This window comes from Bombus impatiens, unplaced genomic scaffold (assembly GCF_000188095.3).
Source record: "Bombus impatiens unplaced genomic scaffold, BIMP_2.2 scf_0418, whole genome shotgun sequence".
Taxonomy (NCBI): Eukaryota; Metazoa; Arthropoda; class Insecta; order Hymenoptera; family Apidae; genus Bombus; species Bombus impatiens.
The window spans coordinates 767,972-792,117 of record NT_176837.1 but is presented as its reverse complement, the minus strand read 5'-3'; the positions used below and the strand labels follow the sequence as shown (position 1 = coordinate 792,117).

At 31.2% G+C, this 24,146-nt stretch overlaps 6 protein-coding genes across 10 annotated transcripts; 3 read left to right on the top strand and 3 right to left on the bottom strand.

Annotated features, from left to right (window-relative positions):
• Window positions 1-289: 289 nt before the first annotated feature.
• Window positions 290-1,732, bottom strand: LOC100740988 (lethal(2)neighbour of Tid protein). The gene has a single exon (XM_003490356.3). The coding sequence runs from the start codon at window positions 1,622-1,624 to the stop codon at window positions 314-316; it is 1,311 nt and encodes a 436-aa protein (XP_003490404.1). The 5' UTR covers window positions 1,625-1,732; the 3' UTR covers window positions 290-313.
• A 30-nt stretch (window positions 1,733-1,762) lies between these two features.
• LOC100740746 (mesencephalic astrocyte-derived neurotrophic factor homolog) lies at window positions 1,763-4,425 on the top strand. Of its 2 annotated transcripts, XM_033321321.1 has the most exons (6): window positions 1,763-1,971; window positions 2,379-2,477; window positions 2,551-2,675; window positions 2,772-2,913; window positions 3,016-3,222; window positions 4,290-4,425. In XM_033321321.1, the coding sequence occupies exons 2-5, from the start codon at window positions 2,393-2,395 to the stop codon at window positions 3,189-3,191; spliced, it is 528 nt and encodes a 175-aa protein (XP_033177212.1). In that variant the 5' UTR covers window positions 1,763-1,971; window positions 2,379-2,392; the 3' UTR covers window positions 3,192-3,222; window positions 4,290-4,425. The 2 variants fall into 2 exon arrangements, with proteins under 2 accessions (XP_033177212.1, XP_012242201.1); XM_012386778.3 differs by lacking the exon at window positions 4,290-4,425 and having other exon boundaries at window positions 3,016-3,733.
• Window positions 3,444-17,559, bottom strand: LOC100740625 (sushi, von Willebrand factor type A, EGF and pentraxin domain-containing protein 1-like). 2 transcript variants are annotated; one of them, XM_012386773.3, is made up of 33 exons: window positions 17,376-17,559; window positions 16,095-16,972; window positions 15,497-15,784; window positions 14,988-15,243; window positions 14,519-14,716; window positions 13,828-13,992; window positions 12,433-12,615; window positions 12,065-12,277; window positions 11,633-11,833; window positions 11,278-11,526; window positions 10,842-11,090; window positions 10,530-10,745; window positions 10,280-10,374; window positions 9,887-10,202; window positions 9,573-9,785; window positions 9,333-9,494; window positions 8,915-9,211; window positions 8,696-8,838; window positions 8,517-8,616; window positions 8,207-8,420; window positions 7,966-8,123; window positions 7,760-7,848; window positions 7,579-7,688; window positions 7,330-7,502; window positions 6,991-7,205; window positions 6,704-6,911; window positions 6,322-6,495; window positions 6,125-6,216; window positions 5,925-6,061; window positions 4,924-5,836; window positions 4,699-4,852; window positions 4,445-4,633; window positions 3,444-4,379 (listed from the first exon to the last, which is right to left on the bottom strand). In XM_012386773.3, exons 2-33 carry the CDS (start codon window positions 16,392-16,394, stop codon window positions 4,210-4,212), a joined length of 6,840 nt encoding a protein of 2,279 aa, XP_012242196.1. In that variant the 5' UTR covers window positions 16,395-16,972; window positions 17,376-17,559; the 3' UTR covers window positions 3,444-4,209. The 2 variants fall into 2 exon arrangements, with proteins under 2 accessions (XP_012242196.1, XP_024224108.1); XM_024368340.2 differs by having other exon boundaries at window positions 15,620-15,784.
• LOC112213011 lies at window positions 12,614-13,820 on the top strand. The gene is made up of 3 exons (XM_024368343.2): window positions 12,614-13,175; window positions 13,249-13,369; window positions 13,615-13,820. Exons 1-3 carry the CDS (start codon window positions 13,045-13,047, stop codon window positions 13,756-13,758), a joined length of 396 nt encoding a protein of 131 aa, XP_024224111.1. The 5' UTR covers window positions 12,614-13,044; the 3' UTR covers window positions 13,759-13,820.
• A 240-nt stretch (window positions 17,560-17,799) lies between the features above and the next one.
• On the top strand, window positions 17,800-21,222 carry LOC100745901. Its single transcript, XM_012386774.3, has 7 exons — window positions 17,800-18,445; window positions 18,755-19,051; window positions 19,300-19,411; window positions 19,538-20,108; window positions 20,294-20,478; window positions 20,556-20,741; window positions 20,812-21,222. Exons 1-7 carry the CDS (start codon window positions 18,105-18,107, stop codon window positions 20,998-21,000), a joined length of 1,881 nt encoding a protein of 626 aa, XP_012242197.1. The 5' UTR covers window positions 17,800-18,104; the 3' UTR covers window positions 21,001-21,222.
• Window positions 20,966-24,126, bottom strand: LOC100745784 (protein SHQ1 homolog). 3 transcript variants are annotated; one of them, XM_012386776.3, is made up of 9 exons: window positions 24,002-24,126; window positions 23,535-23,733; window positions 23,090-23,474; window positions 22,596-23,000; window positions 22,396-22,519; window positions 22,140-22,303; window positions 21,920-22,074; window positions 21,774-21,821; window positions 20,967-21,440 (listed from the first exon to the last, which is right to left on the bottom strand). In XM_012386776.3, exons 2-9 carry the CDS (start codon window positions 23,675-23,677, stop codon window positions 21,281-21,283), a joined length of 1,584 nt encoding a protein of 527 aa, XP_012242199.1. In that variant the 5' UTR covers window positions 23,678-23,733; window positions 24,002-24,126; the 3' UTR covers window positions 20,967-21,280. The 3 variants fall into 3 exon arrangements, with proteins under 3 accessions (XP_012242200.1, XP_012242199.1, XP_012242198.1); XM_012386775.3 differs by having other exon boundaries at window positions 23,535-23,730; window positions 23,763-24,009; XM_012386777.3 differs by lacking the exon at window positions 21,774-21,821 and having other exon boundaries at window positions 20,966-21,440; window positions 23,535-23,730; window positions 23,763-24,009.
• Between the last annotated feature and the right edge of the window lie 20 nt (window positions 24,127-24,146).

Sequence of the window (24,146 nt, the reverse complement as noted above, 5' to 3'; positions counted from 1 at the left end):
TGTGTCAAGTATAAAGAAATATAACTATTAAGTCATGGTTTTAGTATTTTTACTTATAGATATGTATATTTATATTTTTGAAATTAACAATTACAATATTTGCATATTTTGTACGAGAATTTAATTTTATTTAAAATATAATATTAGTCATATTTTTACCAAAAAAACAAAAACAAAAATAATTCTTTAAATGTTATGGATATGGGTATTTCTTACAAACTGATATATCTAATCAAATCCAAAATGAGATGAATATACAGGAAGGTAAAAAAGGAAAAGTAGACATATATATTATACAAAAATCATTTATTATTTATTTTCCTTTCTCAGTTTTAGATTTATGTTTCATAAAACCAAATAACAACATCAAATGACATATATGTAATGAAATGCTGCTAAACACGGTGCTTGGATAAGTGTTCCAGCATAATTCTATTATGCCCAAAATTGTTAATTTTATTACAGTCTTATAGTCTGTACACCATGCAATATAGGGCAATGTATGATAATACCATATGTAAAATTGATAATGCAATGATCTACTAAAAGTCACACCAATAAAATTTGCAGCAAACATTGGAAAAATAAATAATTGACTCATCGTAGACATATCTACTTTCTCTTTCTTTTTTAGTTGAGGTTGCAAGCTTTTTTCCATATACTTCAATTTTGCATACGATTTCATATATTTTATCCATGTTGATGCACAGTAAATTAAAGTTAATATATGCAACACTAACAATGATACATGAAAATATGAATGGACAAAAATATGTTCTGGTAGAAACCTCCAATTTACTGTCCATTTAAACTCAAAAATCCTTCCAAGATTAAAAGCACCTTTTATATATGCAAATGGATTATTAAGTAAAAAAGGAAGACCTAATACTAACTGAATTAAGGCACATATAAGTAAGTGTATTATTGTCTTGAATATTCCTAAATTACATATGTAAGCTATGAGAAGTGCTGGTGCAAATAGCAAAATATTCATTTTTACAGACACAGACATACTATAAAAAATACTGCCTAAATACCATTGGTCATCTAGAAATGCATTCAGACTAGCAAATAACAACACCATTGCAACTGGATCATTAAAAAGTCTTAAGATAAATATAGAATGAACTCTATAAGATGTACAACACATAATGATCAAAACATACGGAGGAACTTTTTTAGTTTTCGTATAAATTCGAAAAACTAATATGAGTAGCACAATATAAAGAACTGCAAAGAAATACTGTGCTATTTTTATCTTTGTTCCATGTTCCGTGATGAAGTACAATATAGAAAATATATAAACAAATCCTGCAGGGTAGACTAATGGTCCAGTGTCACCTTTCAATTTCGAGTAATCCAACGTTCCATTCAAAAAGCCCTCGACTTCTTGCATATATGCTTTCCAGTCGATTTCTGTATATGGTATCCTTTCGATAATCAATATGTTCAGAATGATTTCCAAAATGATAAACAGTCTTCCAAATAAAAACAATTTTCTGGGATCTGTGAATAAGGAACTTAATTTTCCCCATTCTAAGTAATTTTCATACCAATTCTTGGTATTTTTCTTCGATACTTTTGTCGAATTGAGGTTAGATCGAAATTCTCTGCGCGGCGCCATATTGTTACAAGTAAGTAGCACACGTGTTCTTTTAAGTTCGCTTCTCTGTATGGGAATTTTTTTTATCTTTTTATGAATTCGTATCAACCAATCACAAAGCGTAATGTTAAATGTGAGTCAGAGGATGTTAGAGCCAATCAGAATGCGCCAGCTGGGATTCCGGGCTTTTGACAGAATCCAACGTGTATAAAGTATAAAGTGAAGCGTGGATAAAACTTATGTAGTTGTATTAAAAGTTTTGTTGCAATAGCAAGTGAATGAATTAAAAGTTTTAGAGTGTTTGTGTTATAACTTAGTAAGGATATTTTCCACGTAATACACGAATTACTTTATCGGCACAACAATATGTAAGTTGTGTTCCATTATCATTTATGTTAACCTTGTAAACATAAATGTACTCACTGTTTTATTAATTTTTGTTATCCTTTTTTTTTTCTAAATTTTCATTAATATCTTATTTCTATTTAAGAAACGTAAGTTTCTAGTGTAATTTGTATTTATGATATCTTTTAAGAGGTAATATAATTAGAAGTTTAACAAAAACATAATATTAGTATATTTATCCATCTTTAATATACGTATGTATATTTAATGTATGTAATTTAAATATATTCAATTTATTTGTTTTTAAGAAGTTTTTTTTATTCGATTATTAATCTTTATATAAACCTCCAAAATTTTTTGTTTTGTTAATTTATGTAATATAATATAGTTTCTTAAAAATAAAGAGCATAAAATTAAAAAATTATTGCAGAAAATATATTCAAAATGAATAGTTCAGTATTATTAACTTTCTTTATTATTCTTGGATTGGTATATACTGTCACAGCTTTGAAAAATGATGAATGTGAAGGTAAATTAATATTTTATTTATTGTTTGTATACTATTTAATTTTATCACTTTTTTAAATTTGATAATATTTTAGTATGTATAAATACTGTGGAAAGGTTTGTGAATACTTTAAGTGAAGATGTGAAGAAAGATACAAAAAAAATCGAAGCAGCATTTAAAGACTTTTGTAAAGGTACTAAATCTAAGGAAAACAGATTCGTAAGTATTTATAATAATACACTGTTGCTATAAACACTAGAACGTAATAAGTAATTTATAATTATATTAATTGAATTTTTCTTTTTATTTTGTTAGTGTTATTATTTAGGTGGTTTGGAAGAATCTGCTACAGGTATTTTAAGTGAATTAAGTAAACCTATATCTTGGTCTATGCCTGCAAATAAAGTATGTGAAAAATTGAAGAAGAAGGATTCTCAAATATGTGATTTGAGATATGGTATGTTCGTTTTTAATTAATTCTATGTTTATGAATAATTTGAATTATCAAAATAAATTGTTTTTCTAATTTTTAATGTATGATATTCTCATTTAATTTCAGAGAAACAAATTGATATTGATACTGTTGATTTAAAAAAGCTTAAAGTACGTGATTTGAGGAAAATCTTGAGTGACTGGGATGAAACATGTGATGGTTGCATAGAGAAAACAGATTTTATTAAACGAATTGAAGAACTGAAACCCAAATATTCTCATAATGTAAACTCAGAACTCTGAAAAGTGTTCAACACTGTAGATAAATTATTATGTTAGTATGGCTAAGCTTTGGGGTATTCTTTTTTACAAAATAATTAATGGTATTTATGTTTCTTTATTCTGAATGATTGTATAAGAGTAATTTTGTATAATTCCTTTATGGTAATTCTAACAGCCAGTATACATATGCATTTAAATTTCAGTTGATAATATTGAATTATATTTAATTCAGTAATATCTTGGACATAAGTCTAAGAAATTAAAAATGTTAAGCAGTGAAAATTTGTTAAGAAAGGATGATTCCTTTTAGTATAGCCATGCTAATACAAATTGAATATCATGAAAGGTGCTCCGTTTTTATCACACCAACGTTAGACAAATATAAATAACTCAAATTTTTCATACAACAAATTATTTTCATGTTTTTATCTTTCATTGCTCTTCCTCAACTATTCTGATACTGTGCGTTTATACATGTATAAATCCTATTTATATCAAGAAACCATGTACTATATAAACAGATATGTATTTGTGATGAATTATCAATAATGTGTTGTTATACATACTTATTTTTTTCTTTTTACATCAAAAAATCATAACTAACTCCTAACTTCTACAACATATTTCTCTTAATATTTTTTAACAATTGTATACAACAATACATTACCTTTTCAGACCATGAAAACATTTGATTTTATCATCTAATTTAGATAGTAGAATTAGAAATTTGTCAAGTGTTCAGTATTAAAGATTCATTAGTAACAATTTGTCAAAGTTAGTTCTAGTTTGATTTCCAATTATAGTTAAGTACGTAGAATATTTGATGTGTAACATTGAAATTTATTGATAGAACATTATCTCTCTTGTACAGTAACATTGTTTTGTGAAAATATACTTATGAGATGTAAAATGATAAGGTATAAAATCTTAAAGATTTAATAATTGTGGTCATTTAATAAAAAAATTAGTAAATAAATTTGCTATATTATTTTATCTTTATATGTAAAGATTATATGAAGCTATATTGATGTTTTTTTTATTAATTATCATTACAATTCGGTAAATCGCTCCAATGTCCGTCGGCCTTACATGTAATCAATCCTTGCTTTTTACCACTAGGGCACACATATGTCAATTGATCCTGATACAAATAAGAACGACCACGAATTGTTGCACCAAATGGAAGTTTTGGTTTATTACACGAAAGTCCTATAAATGTTAATTAATCAAGAAAGGATGATACAATATTATATATTACGTAATATTGAACTTACTTGAACATCTACTATATATTCTGGACCATTTCCCATTTGCAAGACATCTTACATTTCCTTGACCAAGCATTTGGTATCCAGGTATGCATTCGTAAGTAATTGTATGACCAAATGTAAAGTTTACTGCTTCGATATTATCTTCTTTTAAAACTGCATTTGCAACTTTAGGTGGTTTTTGACACATTACAGCTAAAATAAATGTTTGTTCAAACTTTTGAGTAAAAATCTTTGAAAATATTTGTGACAGAACTTACGTTTACAAAAAGGAATAGTAGTCCAAGTATTATTTGGAAGACAAACAGATGTTTCATTGCCTTCAAGAATATAGCCTTGATGACATCTGAATGAAATAGTGCTATTAACAGTTCTTGTATAATTTGTCTCGATAATGTAACTGTATTCTGGAACCTAATAGTAATCTAACATTAATTTCATAGTTAAAAATTATATTTGTTTTTGAAAATAATTATATTACTTACTGTTATCAAATCACACATAAATTTCTGACAAATTCTATCAATTCCATTATTAACCAAGAGTTTATCGATGGTGTCATTTAATAATATATTGTCATTTATTTGCCATTTACCATGCTCATTACAAAACCAAGTTAAATCAGAAATAGAGTCTTGAATGTTTGCATTATTCAATTGAATTTCTCCATTGTTGCAGCTAAAGACTATCTTTTTCATATAAGTATGACCTTCTACAAAATACTTTAGATTCATATAAGTACCATTATATGGCCCTTGGTCACCCAATTTTTTATTCTGATCATTTTCCCAAGTAGCAGTATAGTTACTTGAGTTTGTTTCTTCACGAAGGATTTGAAAAAGTGGATGACTTAAGATGGGACATTCTTGAGGTTCGCAAGACGATAACGTGGATGACCATCCTTCATCGTCTGTACAAATTCTAAAGTTATCACCGACTAATTTGTATCCTACATCGCATTTTATTAGAATTTTAGAACCAATGGCAAATTGGTCTTCTAAACTTTGATTTCTTCCGACATCATCGTCTCTTGATGTAATTCCTATATTCGTATTGTTAAACCCCATTTCTGTTCTTAAAAGTTCAATGGTGTCATTGTTTTGTGTTTTAAACAATAATTTTCCATTATCCACGATGTTGGGCCACGGACACTTTAAAGGTACGCAATCAGGAACAAATCCAACCCAAGTACCATTTTCCGTACATTGAAGCTTAAATTCGCTCAACAAATTATGATTGCCCTCAAACTTATATCCCGGATAGCAAGAATATTCAACAATATCGTTAAGATCGTAGTCCTTTTCGAGCGTGTCATTAATCGCTTGTAAATCAAATTTTGTGGAAGAAGTTTCGTGCAGATTTCTCGAATTTGAAGAAATTATGTATCCGTAATTAATCCTATATAAATATTATAAAAAACTATTTATTATAAAATTATGATAATGTAGTATGAAATTATAGTAATTTTCTTTACTATGTCTCTTACCTTTTTGGTGGTGGACATTTATAAGGCAAGCACGAAGGCCTTTCATGATCCCACTGTCCAGATTCCAAACACGTTAAAAGCTTTTCCCCTTTCACATGAAATCCAACATCGCACTTGAATTCGATTTGCTGCCCTACCTATGAATAATACTCAATAAAAATTCCTCCATTTTTTACACAATATTTGTAAATGAATCGTACCTGTAGAATGGAAAGATCATCCCTTTCATATTCTTCTATCACGTACTCGATGTCCCCGTGCTCTGGAGCCAATAAATTTTTGCATGTTTTTCCTGTTATAGATAATTGTTAAGAATTAAAAGCAAATAATTAATGAATATTAATATTTTACTTCTATGATATTAATATGTATTGTCTCGAAAATCTACAATCTTTACCTATACAAACTGGAGGTAATCCGCTCCATTTTCCATTGGCATTACAAATTCTACGAGGGTTTCCTCGAAGTTCATAACCGATCAAACAAGAATAATGTATTTCATCTCCGAATAGATACGATCTGCCTTGTATACGACCTCGAGGGAAGTATCCCGGAAATCCGCATCTTCTTCCTTAAATGAGGCACAAATTGTTAAGGTCGAGAAGTATTCTACTCGAGAATTACGTAATTATACAGAATTTCATAAACTTTCAATTTATACAAAATCAACTATTATTTTCAGACGAAGAAAATGTTCTTTTATATTTAATATTTCATGATTTATCCAGAGGAAGATGATTAAGCATATAAGTATAACATTACAAAGTATTGCAACTCACTTGCGCAAACGGGTGTGTAATATCCTTCCCACTGTCCTTGCTTAAGACACTTCACTGTCAAAGATCGGTATTCCCTACCATGAAATCGCACCACGTAACCACTGTCGCAATGATATGTAATGTTTGATGCATCTCCGCTGACGTTTATGTTACCTTTAAATGGTACTACGGGTAAAGGACAGCCGCGGCAAAATGGAGTGCTTAATATCTAAGAATATCAGGAACAGTAAAAAATTGATCATAGAATTGTAATAAAAGTACAATCATCTATATTAAGGAATAATTACCGCAACGTCACCGTGCACGTGTTCTTGCATTTGTGCCCATGCTATTACATTACCGTGGTATTTTTCACAGGTGTTGAATAAATGTTTGATATCTTTGGCTGCCAAGACTGTGCTCCAAATATCTAATAATGTTAGTTTTCCTAAAAACGATTCTAACTCCGAAAATCCTCCTCCAACGCGATCTTGTTCTTGTCCAATTACAAAAGTTCCATTTCCTAATTGGAAGAAGCATTAGTTTTTCTATTTTAATATAATATACTTTTGGTAGGAAATCTCTTTCATTTCAATATTATCTTTTTACAGAATATTAGACAGTATTATCTCTTTAACGTTTGGTACCTTGAATGGAACTTCCTTTCGATAAGTAGATGCCATTGTCTCTCAAAAGGCCGTCGATAAAAATATTCCAAGAGCCATTCTCTGATTCCCAGGTGAAACAAACGAAATGCCAATGACCATCGTTTACTTTAATATCGGTTATTACTTTCTCGCCATTGAGATATATTACCAGCCTACAAAATCAACACAATAATATTTCATGTGAGTCAAATACTTTCTAAATTTTTATTAAGAAGGATATTTCATTACCCGTTATAATCTGTCAAAGTGAATGCATTATCGTAATAACGTGTAGCGTACGACAATACAGTGCCGTAATTAAACGTATCTTTCGATTGTAGCCACAAACACGTAGTTAACTAAAATCGATGATAAAATAAAAATAAGTTATTTATTTCTCTTCGTTACATCGTTTAATATCATTTACTACCTTGGAAAGATTTATCGTAGGACCTTTCATACTGATATAATCTGTGGTTCCCGATTTACTAAAGCGTATCGTATAATCGGAGAATAATTCTATAAAGACACGATAAATTATTCAAGAAGAAATCACCAATTAGTAGAAAAAGCTTTTTAATACGCAAGATTATTTTTATTTGTATAAAAATGAATATTCATTAAGACTATACTTTCCAGTCTCGCAATGACGTCCTGTGAATAACATAGGACACGTGCATGTGTAATTGAGAATATTATTTGTGCATTTTCCATTGTTCAAACATGGATTGCTCTCGCAATAATTCAGCTCTATAGCGCAATTTTCTCCAGTATAACCATCTATACAGACGCACCTGATAATCAAGAAATTTTTTATTTTTTATTAATGACTGTACAATCCCATATATACATGTGTCTATATTCTTATTTTGGTCACCTATAACTCATTATTGTTGCATTCTCTTCTTCAATATTTATGCAATATGAGTTTTCGTTACACGGTAACCAATCACAAGGCAATAAATTACAATAGCGACCGAGAAAACCAGGTCTGCAGAAACATTTCCAAGTGTCGTTAACATTGCGACAAGTAGATCCCTCCATGCAAGGTGAAGGATCGCAATGATCCACAGCGATTTCACAAAATTCTCCTAATTTATTAATATATTTTAATTATTATGTATTGATATATTTCTTAAAAATTAATCACTTAATAATAATTATTCTATCATAGTTTGCAAATATACCTTCGAAACCACTTTTGCACTCGCAGGCATAATCATTCTCCGTACTCACACATGTGCCATTGTTTCGACAGGGATTAATGGTACATTCGTCGATGTATAGCTATATATTTTATTTTAATTATTAATTAATTTATTTCTAATCATACTCTGGTTATTTGAATAGATAATAATTGCTTTACCTCACAGTTGCTACCTGAATATCCATTTCTGCACGTACAAGAATATCCTATAGTATTGTTCGTTAAACTTTGAATATTACATATTCCTTCGTTCAAACATGGTGAAGAATTACACGGATTTTGGAATGTTTCACATTTAGAGCCTAATCAGTAGTTTTATGTATAATAATATTTCTTATTTCGTACCATGAATGAAGTAAAAATAAATTAAATAATTACCGACATAATAGTCAGGACATTCGCAACTAAAACTGTCTTCTTCTTGTATACATTGTCCGCTATTGAAACACGATTCTATATCACAGATATTAGTTTCGATTTTGTAAAGAGGTAGACATTCGTTTATACTTTTAGATCCATGATTTCTAGTAGTAGTGTCAGGTGGACACGAAAGACAATGAGTTTGACCATATTCTGGTTGATAAAATCCAATGTCGCACATTAGGCAAGGTTCGAGAGCTAATCGTATGTTCTGATAACGCTTCTTTTGAGAATAGTATCCTGATCTGCATAAGTCTAAATAAAAACATATATACAAATATTACCTTTATAGAGAAATAATTTTTATAAAAGTGGAGAAAACGAATAATAAAAGTGAATTGATATTGAGAGAAGGATTTGTTTATAAAGTACTTACGTATACAATCTTGTAGAGATTTTGAGTGCATTTTTTTCGTCGAAGTGTATTCAGGGCAACGTTTGCAGTTCAATGATCCACTTACGTTTTGATATTCTCCAAGGGAACACGATTGACATCGTTTGGTCGAGGAATTGAAGAAGGTTCCCACAGGACACTTGACTAAAATTTAAATAAACTCGATTATAGAACATTAATAATTCCTAATAGATCAGAGGAAACTCATTGAATTATATTTACCGCAAGTATGTCTTTTTAAGATGCTTCCTGGATTGCAGATTTCCTCAAAATTTTTAAAAATAAGATGCAAATTTAACGCGAGTTTCGCGATTTCTTGATTTGTTCTGTTGTCGAATAAGTTCAATTTCCCAGATTTTGACAACGACTCGAGCTTTTGCCGCAATTTCTCGATTCCTTCTCGTGGATTGTGAAGGTGCTCATCGATTATTCTTCCTACATTAAATAATATTTTATATACGAAAATGTTCAAGATTTGTTTCATATTTACGTTTATACATGTTCCTTTATTAAAATTTTATCGATCACCAGATTACCTAAAAATTTGAACTTCAATTCAATTTTTTCTTTCTTCTTCCTCAATTTCGTTTTACTTCTATTATCATTTATTTTAACGTTTCGTTTTGATTTTAAGTTAATACCATTCGTTGTCATTATATTAGTTATAAATAATTTAGAAGTATCATTGTGGTTAAGTTCTCTTCGTTTTCTTATTACACTGGAATACACTGTATTCGAGGATGGAAGAATCTCCTCGCATTCAGGATCGAAGGTAATGAGATCGCAATCGATATCGTTTCCACAAATGTCGAGCAATATCGACGTTAAATCGGCGGTAATATATTTGCTCAGCTAAATTACATTATAATGAAAATGATCTTATATGAGAAATTATAAAGTTGATAAACAAAAAATTGACAAATACTTACTTCACGGAGTGTCGTTTGGTTGTCACATATATTTGTTGCGTTTCCTTCTAATATAATACTTCCTTCTTGAGATACACTTTTTGGAATTGTAGACTCTATACAAAAAGATAAAAAAAAAGAATTTACATTATCTCTTATATCTGATTATTTTTGTATTAAAATTGTAAATCCTCGATATGATTTATTTGAAGATTTATAAATTATGTCATATCTGTTAAATCAAACAAAGAAATTTTCACATTTAACAGACCCGAACAATCAGGAATGTAATTTTCTTCAAGCCAATTTGACGTGTTCCCGTTACATTTTAATAGCAATATATTTTCCACGATTCCAACATTTGGTTCTTCAGACGCGAATCCATATCCCTCTTCGCAAGTTATAGTGCACTCGTTCGTCTCGTTCGTTGATGGTGCACTGCACTTGGAGTAACCGTTCAATACTTTTGGGATCTCCTTACAAGCGTCTAACCGATAAAAATTAAAACTTGTTTATTTATAATTAATTAAATTATATGATATATCATTTTCTGAAGTACAGGCTAATCATGTCAACGTGGTACCTTTTATAGTTATGTTTAACACGCAAGACACCTTATTATCGTACTTGTCGATGGCATTGTACACTATTTGCGTTAACCCGATAGGAAACGTGTTTTCTCCAGGAAGATAATTTTGTTCTACTTGTACAGGAGTTTTGGAATTGTCGTGAAAACCAGGTTCGTCCCAAGTCACGTTACTTATTCCGATTCTATTATCGGTGTAAAGTATCGGAGGATCTACGCAATGCTCGACCATTGGTGGTTCTTTATCTGGAAAAATTATATTCCAATATTTAAGCAAAATTATTGTAGCGCAATACAAATAATCATCTTATAGTCGCAATATATTTATATTATAGTCACTGCTATTATATAGGACTATTGCCTACTAAATAGACAAGGTTCCAGGAGAGGATTTAGAGTTAGGATACGACTTATGTGAATGAAATTAACTTACCAAGAACTTTAACTTTAAATTTACATCTAGCTCTATTTCCAGATGAATCTTGTGTCACGTACATTACTGTGCGTGTCCCAATCTTTACTTTCCAAGGGAAAGTAATGTATGGTTTACTCCATAACACAGGTGATCTATCCACATTGTCAGTCACGTTCGGTACTGTCCAACTTACACTGGCATATTTCTTCCCTGGAAGGCTCTCAGTGATAACATCAGGTGGACAGATTATCGAAGGTGGTGTTTTATCTTTGAAAAAAAAAGCAGAAGAAAGAAGAAACAAAATAAATAAATTAGTGCGATAACTTGAAAAATCACAAGAACTGAAATTCATAAATTTTGGATGTTACATTACCTATGCATCGATTAACAGTTCTACGTTGCGACCAGACTCCAGAACGGCCGCTACAATGTCTGGAACGTGGACCCTCAAGTACGAAACCCTTTTTACACGTTATAGTGCAGTTGGTCCCAAACGGTAGCTTCTCCGGTCCCGAACAATTTTCAGGCGAAATTTGTCCATTCGCAACTTGTTTCAGAGGTTCACATTTTATCGCTATGAATGATATATACACATGTATAATTAAGTAAGGAAGTAGAATTCAAGGGAAAAATGAAGGTAAAGGTGATCTTTATCATATTTATTAATCTTGTAACTGTATTTATTAAAGCTTCCATCCATTCTATGTATATCATCAATCAAATATATCATACTATAATTTAGAATTATCTTTACTCATATTAATGCTTTGCATATATTAATGTTAAGAAAGATTGCAGAATTTACCTGTACACATAGCTTTGAGACCGTCCCATTGCGACAAAGGTAGACAATTGCGAACTTTACTTCCACGAAGTTGATAACCGGTTTCGCATCTGAATTGACAACGAGAGTCGATTGGATACATTGTCGTATCTTCTGTGCTCAAATGTTGGTCCTCGTCGTTTTGACAGCGCATTCGTCCATGTGCAGGGACTCGAAGTGCCGGACAGGTTTTCACTGTTTCAGCAATCGTAAGATACGAATGACGAGTTGGAAAAGAAAAGGTTTCATAAACGAGTAAAAAAGCTTCAAATATGTAAATTTTGCAGTATCGTTTATGTATATCGCAATCGAACCAATTACGTTCAATAGGGATGTGTAACGAGACTCACGCAAACATTTCGGTTCGTTCCCGGACCAGTTACCGTCTTTTCCGCAAAGTCGAATACTATCACCCGTCAGGTAGAAACCGATTCTGCATCTTATGCCACAAGCTGCGTGAACGACGTTGCTGCATGCGCTTGCTTTTACCAAATATCCATTTTCCGGTACTCTTAACCGAGGACATGTTATAACTATGAAATAAGAAGAACGATTGAATATTTGAAATGCGAAAGAAATGTTGTTGAAGTATTTGTTTTTAAGACTTGTTTGTAATAAAGGCTGGAAAGAATAATAGAACCATTAGGATATCATGGAATCACAAAAAGATACTTTACCTTATCTAAGAAACTTAAATCTCGACTATTATACGAAATTTAATTATCAAATTCATGACTGTCATTAATGAATAATGAACTAGCGATAGATACGACATGAAATAGTTAGGAAGAGCAGATTTAACGTAATTGCCTTCTTTTGCTTTTGAAATACGGACGAAGTTCTTCGCAATCTTGTTTCAATAATTCTATCATTTCAAACTTCACTGTAAACGAGCATAATATTTTTGGACAACTTTTAAAGAATTTAGACATTCATTTGCATTAAGAAGAAAAGTAAAAATAATGGATCCACGGTCCAAAAAGCCTCACGATTTTGTAGCAACCTATAAAAATTTAACCGAGGAAATTCACAAGAGAAATCGCTTACGTATAAAATGGTTTCAGAAGTATGAATGGTTATTAGATGAACACAAGTATGTATATAAAATGTATTATTAAGATTCGTAGCCACTAATAAGGAATTCTTGTCAACGATCGATTTTGAAGGAAATTACAGAAAGAATTAGAGAAATTGTGCGAAGAAAAGCAAACGGTTATTGCCACGGAAACGTTCGAGCGAAAGGAGGGAAAAACTTGTTTGCCAGCTCCGATTACTACTAGTGGCGAGGTATTAATAAAAATTTTAATTTTCATTACCTTATCATAATCAGGTAATAATTACAAAATTAGTTTGTTGCCGCTACGATGTTATAAAAAATTCTTTAAACTTCTAAACTTTGGTACTTCTAAAATATTTTGTAATTTAAATCTTAAATATACTATGATTCTCTAATTAAACGAAAAATACACGCTTAATCATTTTTAGTGAGTATTAATTAAATTAACATTTCAAAACGTGTATTTTTTTCATAGTACGGTTGGCTCGCATCGAAACCAAAATTTCAATTGGAAATATATGGAGCTTATAGACCGCAATATCCCGATCCTCTTAAAGAAATAACGCCATTATTTGGAAATATGCCTGCTCTTCCAGTAGGCATAGGGTATATTTGGTAGAATACAAGACGATTATTTAAATAAAGAAAACGATAAAGTTTCAAGCAATTTAATTGCATCTTCGATTACCCTCGCATTTATTTCCGTCCGTGGTGAATCCAAAAGCGCAAACGCAATCCTCGATGGAAGTTGCAGGTACTTTAATAGTCACCTGATTCGCGTCAGGGCATGATATGCACATCGACGTCAGATCACCGGAGATTTCTCCAGATGCGTACGTTCCATTTGGGCAAGCTGAAGAAAGATTAAATTAAGCTCGTTAAATGAAACTTGTAAGAGCGTTACGAGTATTATACGACTAGCAAATAGCAAAATCTATCATTTAATTATTCTATTATTCTATTCCATTATTTTAATAAGATTATCGATCCAATGGTGATTTGTTGTTTCTCAGAACTCATAGATAGGTGCAGTCGTCGTATTTCCTAAATTTAACTTGCTATTGTTAATTCATTATTGCTATTTAATTGCTTAGCATCAATACCATTTATATTCTATAATTTAGAGATATATTATATAGTAATATACCTACAATTCGAATTTATTTATTTATCTAATTTTTATTTCAGAATATCAGAGTAATCATTAATGTTATACGTATGTATATCGTGAAAAACTATTATTTCAATATCATTGATTCACTAGTTCTGTGATGATACAGCAATTATAGATAATATAACGTAATGAAAATTGAGATTGTCTTCATCGAAGAAAAGATATCGCATAAATATAGAGAAATTTCTATTATCGATAAACTTACGGTGACAAGAACCCTGAAAACCAGAGCCAAAATATCCCGCGGGGCAAATGCAAGCGTAATGTCCGGTCACAGTGCCGCAGGCGCAGGTTGCGAAATTATCGCAGCAATTTCGTTCGTTTCCGACTTCGCTGATATTTCTGCATAAGAGATTACAATTATCTGGATACGTCACTGGTACGTATTTGCCTGCTTTCAAATCTGTAACAGCGGAAACGGGGCGAGCTCACATTAGATAAAGTACTTTACGTTCATTTGCATAAATAAACAATCGTGTCTTATCGAGTTCATTGTTTCTTTGTTTGTTTATTGTATACGACAGATTGCAAATTATCTTTAAGATTTTCTTAAAGATCGATGTATTAAACATTCCGTTAAATATTTTACCAAATATCAATTCATTCATTAAATATTTGGATAAAAACTTCATTTTTCAAACTTTTGTTCAAATTTGTTTAAATTTCATACTTACCGCGATGCAAAGCTCGTCGTACTAGAGCCTCGAATTCCACGAAACTATCGAGGAAATAGCTGTACGTGTCTCCAGGAGAGCTGGCTATGTCGTGCAGTTCGTCAACGTTTCCTGTTCTTATTCCGAATGTGAATACCGTTGCACCTGCAGTTTTCAGAAGGTTCGCCGCAGGTCGTGGATCGCCTCCATTGCTAAATCCATCGGTTATAAGAAACACTGCCTTCTTTGCATTCACTCTACCCTTCTCGAGTATTCTCTAGCAAATTGTATTAAACATTTCAAAACATTTTTGGATCTTATAAATTTAATATCATCTTGAATTTAGTTTCTGTTTATATCTGCGAACAATTTCTAACATCATATCTTTTATCTAGTTTATAACAATAAAAGGTTATAAATTGCAGTTTATTAAAAGATATAATGTAAACTCGAAAACTGATATCTAAAACTATTTCATAGCGAATGAATGTAAGATAAGTGTTAGTAAAAAATGAAAGTGGGCAGCTTACAAGAGCTTCCAAAAGCGCGCCTCGCGTGTACGTTCCACCACCAGTGTAATTAATATTATTTAATTGCTTATTCAATAAGTAACACTTGTTATTATTGTCACTAGTATGAGATATTTGATCTACGTTACGTCTGATGTGTCTTCTTCCACCAAACGTTACGATCGCCACTGTAGTCGTAGAAGGCTCCACAGAAAAGTCGGCCAAAAGATGTTTTACAAAATTTAATTCGCTGTGAAAATTTTTCAAGCCAACAGATCCTGAAGCGTCAACGAGAAACACCAGTTCCACCTGGTAAAAATCTTACGTTAAATTAAAATCATTGCTCGTCGCTGCGAAAGAAGTTTAACGTTAATAGCGCTATTTAAAATTTATTAAATTCTCTTTATTTTATTTAACAGATTTTGACAGATTTTATTTAACAGATATTGTTCATTAGCGCTAATTAATATTTATTGAACTTTATTCAATCTTAATTACAATCCTAAATTTGCAAATATTTATTTAGGATTTATTTAGGAATCCAAAGGAAACTTTATGAACTTCAATAAGTACATTATTATTTATATGTACATTGTTTATTTGTAAAATTTCCCATTACCTGATCGGTCTCGTTCCTCAAACGATCGATGTTAGCTTTTAAAAGGCGCGACAAAGCGTCAGCTTTCTCTCTGAACGGTTTCTGTAGCTGGTTTTTCAAGCTGGTATTTAATTCGTACCGATCTGTGCTTCTCTTATCTTTGAAATTAAACTCATTTCTTTCAGACACTCTAAAATTCTGCAATCCTATGTCGAGTCGGCTAATCTCATCGAAAAATGCGATCGTAGTTAGCAAACACAATGACAACCAAATGAACGTGCATATTTTCACGATTGGACTGATCATGTTAGCAAATAACATTCACATAAAGTTTGTAACATTTATCTTTCAAGACATATCTCGCGGGTTTCAAAAATATTAAATTCTTTTACGCCGACAAAATCAATGCAGCGCTTTGAATTTACTCGTAATTTTTTTACAGAATTTCTTCTTTCGACGCTTGCACATATCATACTATTATAATTAATATCTATGTATACTTCTTTTCTAATTTACCAAATATTGATGCTATAAATTTGGAACAACGAGAGTATTTCGATTTCTCAGAACAACAATTTATCAAATTATAGCAAATATATGTAATACAAGTAATCGATTATAATTACCGATTTATTTTTATCGTTAACTAGATTTACTAAGAGAACGCAATGTTCGAGAACACAATGAAAAGATCGAAAGATCAACTGTCGATACTTTAAGCTGAACTGCTACTAGTTGTAAACGAGCATCTAAATCGTGTCCGAGCTTTGAAAAGTTGAGAACAAGGGACTCTCTGTTCAACTTGTACCGTGCACACGTGTTCATATTCATCGAGTGATCTTGACGGATGCCCGATTTATTAACAAATCCAATCGGACTGCCTTACATGTCAATCAACGCTGTAAATTAGAACAAACAGTGGCAAAAATAACAAATAGATCATGATCGCGTTAAAAGAGCGCCGCGAATATTATCACGTGCGATTCTGCACAATTTCCAGGCAATCTTATTTGAATCGATTCGTATTATTCCACGCGTTGCATATTTTACAATCAAATTATGTAACATTTAACATGTAACATTACGTAATGTAACATATGTAACATATAACGCAAGTAGGTTACCAAGCAAGCTGAAGTGGCAGGGCTACCATAGAATATTAGAAAATTCGTTTTATGTACATTATCAGAACCGGTGCAGTTATTATTTCGATACTTTAAATTTGAGATGCATAAAATTTCAACAATGTACAATAAAACGAACGTTAATTATTCTGATACAGAATCATTTGCTTTAACTTACCTTTAGCGATAAGGTCAAAAGTACAACATCTTTACGTTCCAATAAACGACGATCATAATGTCGCTTTATAATTCTTCTAAGCATCTAAACTATATCTATTTAACGTTGATCTTCTTCTCACGCTTCAATAGATAACATTCTAACGAAGACAGAGTCGCTCAATGTAACTCGAAAAATCTGGAGGATGTTAAAAAGATTCGAGAAAGATGAATAATTTCTCGCAACAGATAAGGTACACTATGAATATGTTGCGTAAAATTTTCTAAGCGACGTATGTTACACAGTTCGGTCTTAACGTGTCTATGATAGCGTTCGAGGAAGGGTGTCATGTTTATGTCACGTGTAGGAGAAATGTTGAACGGTGGACCGCGGCAGCAGCATGTGAGGTCAGAAAAAGGCTTACAGTTTCCGTGTGACCCGCATACATATCGCATCAATGCGACGTAAATTGATTTTTCTGGCTGGGATATATCGCGAGAGGCCACGCGCGCACATCGACCGGCAACGATCGTACAATGATTTAAAGTACTCGGTGTTTTCGCGGCTTCATTGTCACATTTTCCATTATTTTATCGCGCCTCAGATAACGAGCATCCTCTAAAGACAAGCAAAACTAACTCCCCCCCGGTTACCAATTTTGCCTTGTTTACACGGATTTCCAAGTGTTACGACATAATTATCGACATTTCACTTCTGCATGAATACATCTCGTTCTATTTTTGGTAGTCGATGAAACGATCTTCTCCGACGATTTCTGGCTCGTCAAAGATTCCTGGACACGGTTCTGTGGAAGAAAGTGAACGAATAATTATGTCGATCTCGATTGTGATCGCAGTAATGATGATGATGATGACGATGATAATCGGAAGTTGCGGAGCTTACGAGAAGGATAGAGTCCTCCGGTTGTTGGATATCCCCCGTCATTTCCGTCAATCGAAGGAACCACGAGAGAATCCAGGACAAATCGAACAATGTCGTGCCACGAATCTCCGGAAGGAACAGTTGGGACACGTGAACGTGTTCGCATTTTTGGATCCCTCCTGGTACTACAGCTACAGGCAAGCAATCATGTAAGATGTTGATGGAATGATCAGTATGTTCTGTCGATAGTTTTAGTAACACTTATTATTATAGATTAGATGCGTCTAATGGTCGATAATTTGTATTCGTACTCGCATGAAATTTCACGTTCGTTTATTCACGTTTTAAATCTTACTATTTTTGATTTGTTTAATTCTTCGTTTAATAACTTCTAATAAATTGTACTTTGCGCAGACTTAGTTCTATTTAGTTTCAAATCTGATTCTGAAATTTTTAAGAGACACGAGTTAAATGTAAAGTTCGTTGAAGTGACACTTGTAAAAATCATTTGGTACAAGGTTGGGATTATTGAAGAAGCGATTAGACAAGTCCGGTTTTTCGAATATCTTGTTCTTCATGGTGACGCCGCCGTCAGATTTGCCGGAAGACAGCACGGAGAACAATATAGAGATAAAAGCGTGGAGGGAAATATCTAAAAATATACAGGAGTCCGAGTACTTCTTCGACTTAGAAGAATCGTTGTTCGCTGACGTTGAGAACAAGAAAAAGGACATAATTTTTCTTCAAGACACTTCCGAGTTGGGTATCTGGAAAAGTTTTCATGCATCGAAAGACGAAGTAATCATTATCGATCGGTGAGCATTTAATACGATCAATTTACAATCGTAGAAATTTTGTTAGGTAGAACACGATTTCTTTAATATTAACTCACCTCATAATCTCACGGAAGAAAAAAATATTTGTTGAAATACAAAATTAAATTAGCTTTTACTAAGATAGAAATATGTTTAAAAAAATAACTACTTGAAAAATTCATCTTGCTTTTACAATTTTATTAAAATAAGAATTAAATGTCGATAATTTCAATAAAATGTTATTACAGCTGCGGTAAAGTAACTTATCAGATCATAGTACCCTGGAGTATACTATACTTCCCTTACGTTAAAGCGGCCATTCTTTCCACGTACAACGATGATCCGTGTGGTCCTTGCCATGTAAGCAGAATTCGATAAATTTTCCAATAATAATATCGGGATTTTTTTTTTTTTAATCTTTAATCTAATCTAGTCGTAAAAAGAATGCGCAAATATATATAAAAAAATTATTTGTTTGCTAAATAGGAACAATCAACGATAGCACGCGATTCAATGGAATACGAGGAATACCTTTTAAAAGCTATCAATTCAGATGAAATAAAGATAGATAAAAATCTTGATACGCGTACAGAAAGAGTATTTACCGATTTAAAGACTAGCAATATATCCTCAGAGGAATTAAAAGAAATTGAAGATGATAAAAATACCAGTACCGTCGTTCCTTTTAATCCAAACAATAATGGAAGTACGGTTTATGATATCACAACTGAGTCGTCAACGGTACGAACTACAGAAAATATGAAAAACGATGACAATGTACGAGACAACATTCTTTTTACCGATAAGAATATTGAAATAACTTCTGAAATACCATTGGAACAAGAACAAACTCAGATACCGACTATAATATCAAACTTCGCGACGACCGAAGTATACAGTGAAGAGCAAGATTGTATCTTTTCCAATAAGCACGTAAATGGTAATAACAACTCTTCCACGAGTAACGATTCAAATACTGATTTAACAAGAAATCACGAAGACCTTCAAATTGAATCAAATATTAGTTTGGAAGATGTGAAAATGAAAGAACAAGAAGGTATTAAATATCAAATATCATCATAATTGATATTGAATTTTCAATATTATATTTTTAATTTTCAATATTGAATTCGCTTTTTATTTGCTTATATTAAAATATATATAACTTATATAGTACATAAGATATATAAAACATATCATTTTTTCTTTTCACAAATCTTTATTTCTCACGTTATTTAACAGTAAGTAAGAATACTGAGCCACAAAGTCCAAACGACGAGAATATGCCTTTACGTATTATATTATACGCTCCGCATTTACATGAAGAAAATGGAACATTTAAAAAATATACGCACTTAGTTCTAAAAACAGGAAGTCCTGATTATCATGATCATTTTAATAGTAAAAGTACAAGTTCTGATCAAGAGGTATGGTATGCACAGTAAATACAATAAGTTTCTTCTAACAATATATTGGACCCGTTTTAATCGTTGAAAACGATAAGCCAGCAGCATTAAAAAGGTCAGAATCAACGATATTAGACGATAAAACGTTGGCTCAATTCGTGCACAGTGTAGACGAGAGCCCAGGAGTATATGGAGAAATAGCAGATTATTGGCAAACTATCGACGGAGATGAACTCAATAATAAAGACGAAAATACAGAGTATACAGATTACGACTACGCTACGGTAATGATACTTAAAAATTCTTTTTCAGAGCATTTTTCATTTACAATTAAAGTTTTATAAAATATTCTAGGCAGAGGATACAGAAAGTAATACTAATGATGCTTTCGATAATGAAAGCAATGTATTAAAACCAAGCGATATCGATTCAACTGATTCAGACATGAATATTACAAATAACAATGATTTGGATGATTTTATGCAACGAAGATTAATCGAGCATTATAATAAATTATTAACATGGATTTACTATATCATTTGACAAATCAATCACACTTATGACAAATAGAGTATCGTAAAAACATGTCTACACAAATAATCATAAAGTTGTATAGTTGTAAAATAGAAACGGAAATGAATCTCTTATTTATACATCGTTTTACATCTTAAAAACAGCTTCACGTGTAGTGTACATATAAGTATGTATAAATATTCTTATGAACACATAAGGTAGAATCGTGAAGTTTTATTTATAATATTATAAATAAGAAAAAACTTTCAAAAACGTTGTTTTTAGAAAGATTTCGTTATTTAAGTATATATCAATAAGTATACTCATTTGTAATTTCTTCTGGTTCGCTTACATCGTCCGAGTCCAAACTATTACTATTGCTTGTTGTAGTGGTACTAGAAGTGCTACTTTCTGAATCGCTTTCAGAATCAGTATCGCTGCTGTCGCTTGAACTCGAACTACTCGATAACCTATATAAAACATAATTTACATGTGCATTACTAAAAAATGAAGGAAATAATAAGTTTTACAAATCTTCCTTACTGTGCATTTCATCCATGCGTAATGTGCAAATATAGTGGCAATTTGTTATTGCTATAAGTTTTATTACTGATAAGTTTACAATTTGATGTTCATATAATTCACCAAAGGAATGTGCATTTTAGAAGTTAGTGTATTATATTAGTATATTTCAGATTAAAATATATATAGAATATGTACAAATATTTATTTCATTTATTAAGAGGTAAACGAGAAAGCTTTGTTAAGGAATATATTCAAATCAATTCTATTGAAATACTTACAAATACTTTAAAGAATGTTTGTCTTTAATGTAGTATATAGTCTTTGGCCTTTAAAATAAAATCATATAGCATAAAGACATATAATATTCTTCAATGAATCCCAAAATTTTATAAAAGTTACGAAATATTTTGTACATTATACTTACTTATCTTTGTCATTGTCATTAACTGTTAATTCATCCATTTGATCCACTATTTCATGAACAGAATTTTCTATAATAAGATCTTCTTCTTGCACAGAATAAGCTGCTTGCTCTAGCTCTGCTAAGTCAAGTTGCATATCATCTTTGGAAGGTTGAACCTTAAGAGAAATAAGTATACATTAATAAACCCTAAAAAGTTACTCCTTAATATTTATATACTTACATTAGCGATAAGAGATTCCAATGATTCTATTAATGATTCATTAATCTGTTGTAACCAGATCAGATAATCTTTTATATACAACTGATTTAATATATATCGCGGTTCACACGAATTGTTAAACAAACTATGTACTTCACAAAAATGTTTTATAATATACTTTTTACCTAAAAATTTATGAAAAAATATTATGCATAAAAGATAATGTACTAAATGAAATAATGTAAATTAAAAAACCTGTGCTTTGTTCATTACTTACCTAACTTAATTACTTTCTTTACATCTTCAAAAACTTTTTTAGACAAATCCCAATTTCTAAAAAGTGGATAACATATTGATCTTCTAAAACAAGCTTTTACAACTTCTTCCGCATCAGAAAACTCCTAAAAATATTATTATCAATATATAAGACAATATAATAAAAATAACTATTGGTACTTCTGTAAACATTTTACATACATCAAACCAACACAAAGTGGAACTTAATTTATTAATAGTCCAACTACTTTCAACTGTATTTTCTCCTAATGTTGTTCTGTGATTATAGCAACAACCAAATAAAATATCCATTAAACCTAAAAGTAACTTATGTGTTTCTTCATTGTTTAATAAATATTCTTTGTTTGGGAGTTCTTTTAATAAATCTACTTGAGTTTCATTGAAAGAAATATCTTCTTTTTTCAAAGTGTCCCATTCTGCAGAAAATAAGATATATGGTTCTATGCATTCTGGTTGCATAAGATCTGCCAAATAATGTTCCTCGTTAAAATCTGAAATTTCACGTTTCTCTCGCAATTTTCTTCTCTCAGATTGAGGTATTGTATCTGGCATTGGAAGATCTATTATTTCCTTAATCCATGCTGACTGAAATTAAAAGTGAAAGTTATATGCCACTACTAGATGCTGTATAGATGTAGGACATATATATATATTAAATATTTTAATGCATTTACCTCAAAAGCAGCTAAAGCTACAGATATTTTATTCGCAAAACCATATTTGGGAGATACAGGCAAAAGAGGTACGGTTTCTATAGTATTGTCCTGATGCATGTACCATTCATCTCCATTAGTGTTTTCATCATTTGGTGTAAATTCATGCTCATTCGGTATATCATTAATATCTTCAGAATTTGCTGATGGATTTCCAATTACCTCAATATTTGGTACAATTGTACTCTTCTTTTTTGGTGGAGCTAATAATGTACTTATCATATCCAAATTTTCAAAATATTCTCCTTTTACTACTTTTGAAAATCTTAAAGAGAAATCTCCTTTTTCACAATCGTATGAGCCAAATGATGAGTCATTTTCTTCAATTTCACCTGGTAGTCTTAACCTAAAAATAGAGAAATTTTATTAAAATAATATTTATAACTATTAAATACTATTACATTACCTCAAATAATATGGTGTAGAATAAAATCTGAAATCTGTTCCATCAACATAAACCTCCGTGTCTTTGATATTGGCATATGGTGCATGAATGATTATTGCGACTTCTGTATCAGTTTGAGTTATTTCAAATCGTGGAGTTAACATCTTTGTAATGCACTTCGAAAATGTATTTTATTTAAGATTCTTTCCTCACGTTCATTAGATGTAATATTTTTGCAAAATTACATTATTATAATAAGCGAATACCATGCAGTATCAATACAGACATAGAAGTAAACACATGATATATTAATAAATGCTCTATTATACACTATGGTTATTTATATACCATATAAGACAAATCTTTAAAGCTTATATTTGTAACATTACTATACTGGTTGTAAATGTTCCTAACTCTTACAAATAACTTTTTATCCGTAAATTACATTTCAAAGATTAAAATTCTTTTCGTTCGATTCACTTGCCATTTCATTGACGTCCTAGTTTCAGACGAAATCTTGTGCTATTGCAATAATAGTTTAACGATAAATATATCGATGTAACTATCGATTTTTAGTTGGTCAAAGATCGACCAAACGCATACTTTACTACATATATACAGGTATAGCGGTAG

What these genes read in the sequence shown, in the direction of transcription:
- LOC112213011 (XM_024368343.2), top strand. Translation starts at nt 13,045, where the DNA reads ATGGATCCACGGTCCAAAAAGCCTCACGATTTTGTAGCAACCTATAAA. An exon ending in TGGTTATTAGATGAACACAA is followed by an intron (nt 13,176 to 13,248) that starts GTATGTATATAA and finishes TCGATTTTGAAG; the next exon opens with GAAATTACAGAAAGAATTAG. An exon ending in CGATTACTACTAGTGGCGAG is followed by an intron (nt 13,370 to 13,614) that starts GTATTAATAAAA and finishes TTTTTTTCATAG; the next exon opens with TACGGTTGGCTCGCATCGAA.
- LOC100740746 (XM_033321321.1), top strand. Translation starts at nt 2,393, where the DNA reads ATGAATAGTTCAGTATTATTAACTTTCTTTATTATTCTTGGATTGGTA. An exon ending in AATCTAAGGAAAACAGATTC is followed by an intron (nt 2,676 to 2,771) that starts GTAAGTATTTAT and finishes TTATTTTGTTAG; the next exon opens with TGTTATTATTTAGGTGGTTT. An exon ending in AATATGTGATTTGAGATATG is followed by an intron (nt 2,914 to 3,015) that starts GTATGTTCGTTT and finishes ATTTAATTTCAG; the next exon opens with AGAAACAAATTGATATTGAT.
- LOC100740625 (XM_012386773.3), bottom strand. Translation starts at nt 16,394, where the DNA reads ATGTTATTTGCTAACATGATCAGTCCAATCGTGAAAATATGCACGTTC. An exon ending in ACGTGCACGGTGACGTTGCG is followed by an intron (nt 6,912 to 6,990) that starts GTAATTATTCCT and finishes TGATATTCTTAG; the next exon opens with ATATTAAGCACTCCATTTTG. An exon ending in AAATGTCCACCACCAAAAAG is followed by an intron (nt 5,837 to 5,924) that starts GTAAGAGACATA and finishes ATATTTATATAG; the next exon opens with GATTAATTACGGATACATAA.
- LOC100740988 (XM_003490356.3), bottom strand. Translation starts at nt 1,624, where the DNA reads ATGGCGCCGCGCAGAGAATTTCGATCTAACCTCAATTCGACAAAAGTA.
- LOC100745784 (XM_012386776.3), bottom strand. Translation starts at nt 23,677, where the DNA reads ATGTTAACTCCACGATTTGAAATAACTCAAACTGATACAGAAGTCGCA. An exon ending in CCACTTTGTGTTGGTTTGAT is followed by an intron (nt 22,520 to 22,595) that starts GTATGTAAAATG and finishes TAATATTTTTAG; the next exon opens with GAGTTTTCTGATGCGGAAGA. An exon ending in AAACATTCTTTAAAGTATTT is followed by an intron (nt 21,441 to 21,773) that starts GTAAGTATTTCA and finishes TGTTTTATATAG; the next exon opens with GTTATCGAGTAGTTCGAGTT.
- LOC100745901 (XM_012386774.3), top strand. Translation starts at nt 18,105, where the DNA reads ATGAAACGATCTTCTCCGACGATTTCTGGCTCGTCAAAGATTCCTGGA. An exon ending in GAAGTAATCATTATCGATCG is followed by an intron (nt 19,052 to 19,299) that starts GTGAGCATTTAA and finishes ATGTTATTACAG; the next exon opens with CTGCGGTAAAGTAACTTATC. An exon ending in GTACAAGTTCTGATCAAGAG is followed by an intron (nt 20,479 to 20,555) that starts GTATGGTATGCA and finishes GAAAACGATAAG; the next exon opens with CCAGCAGCATTAAAAAGGTC.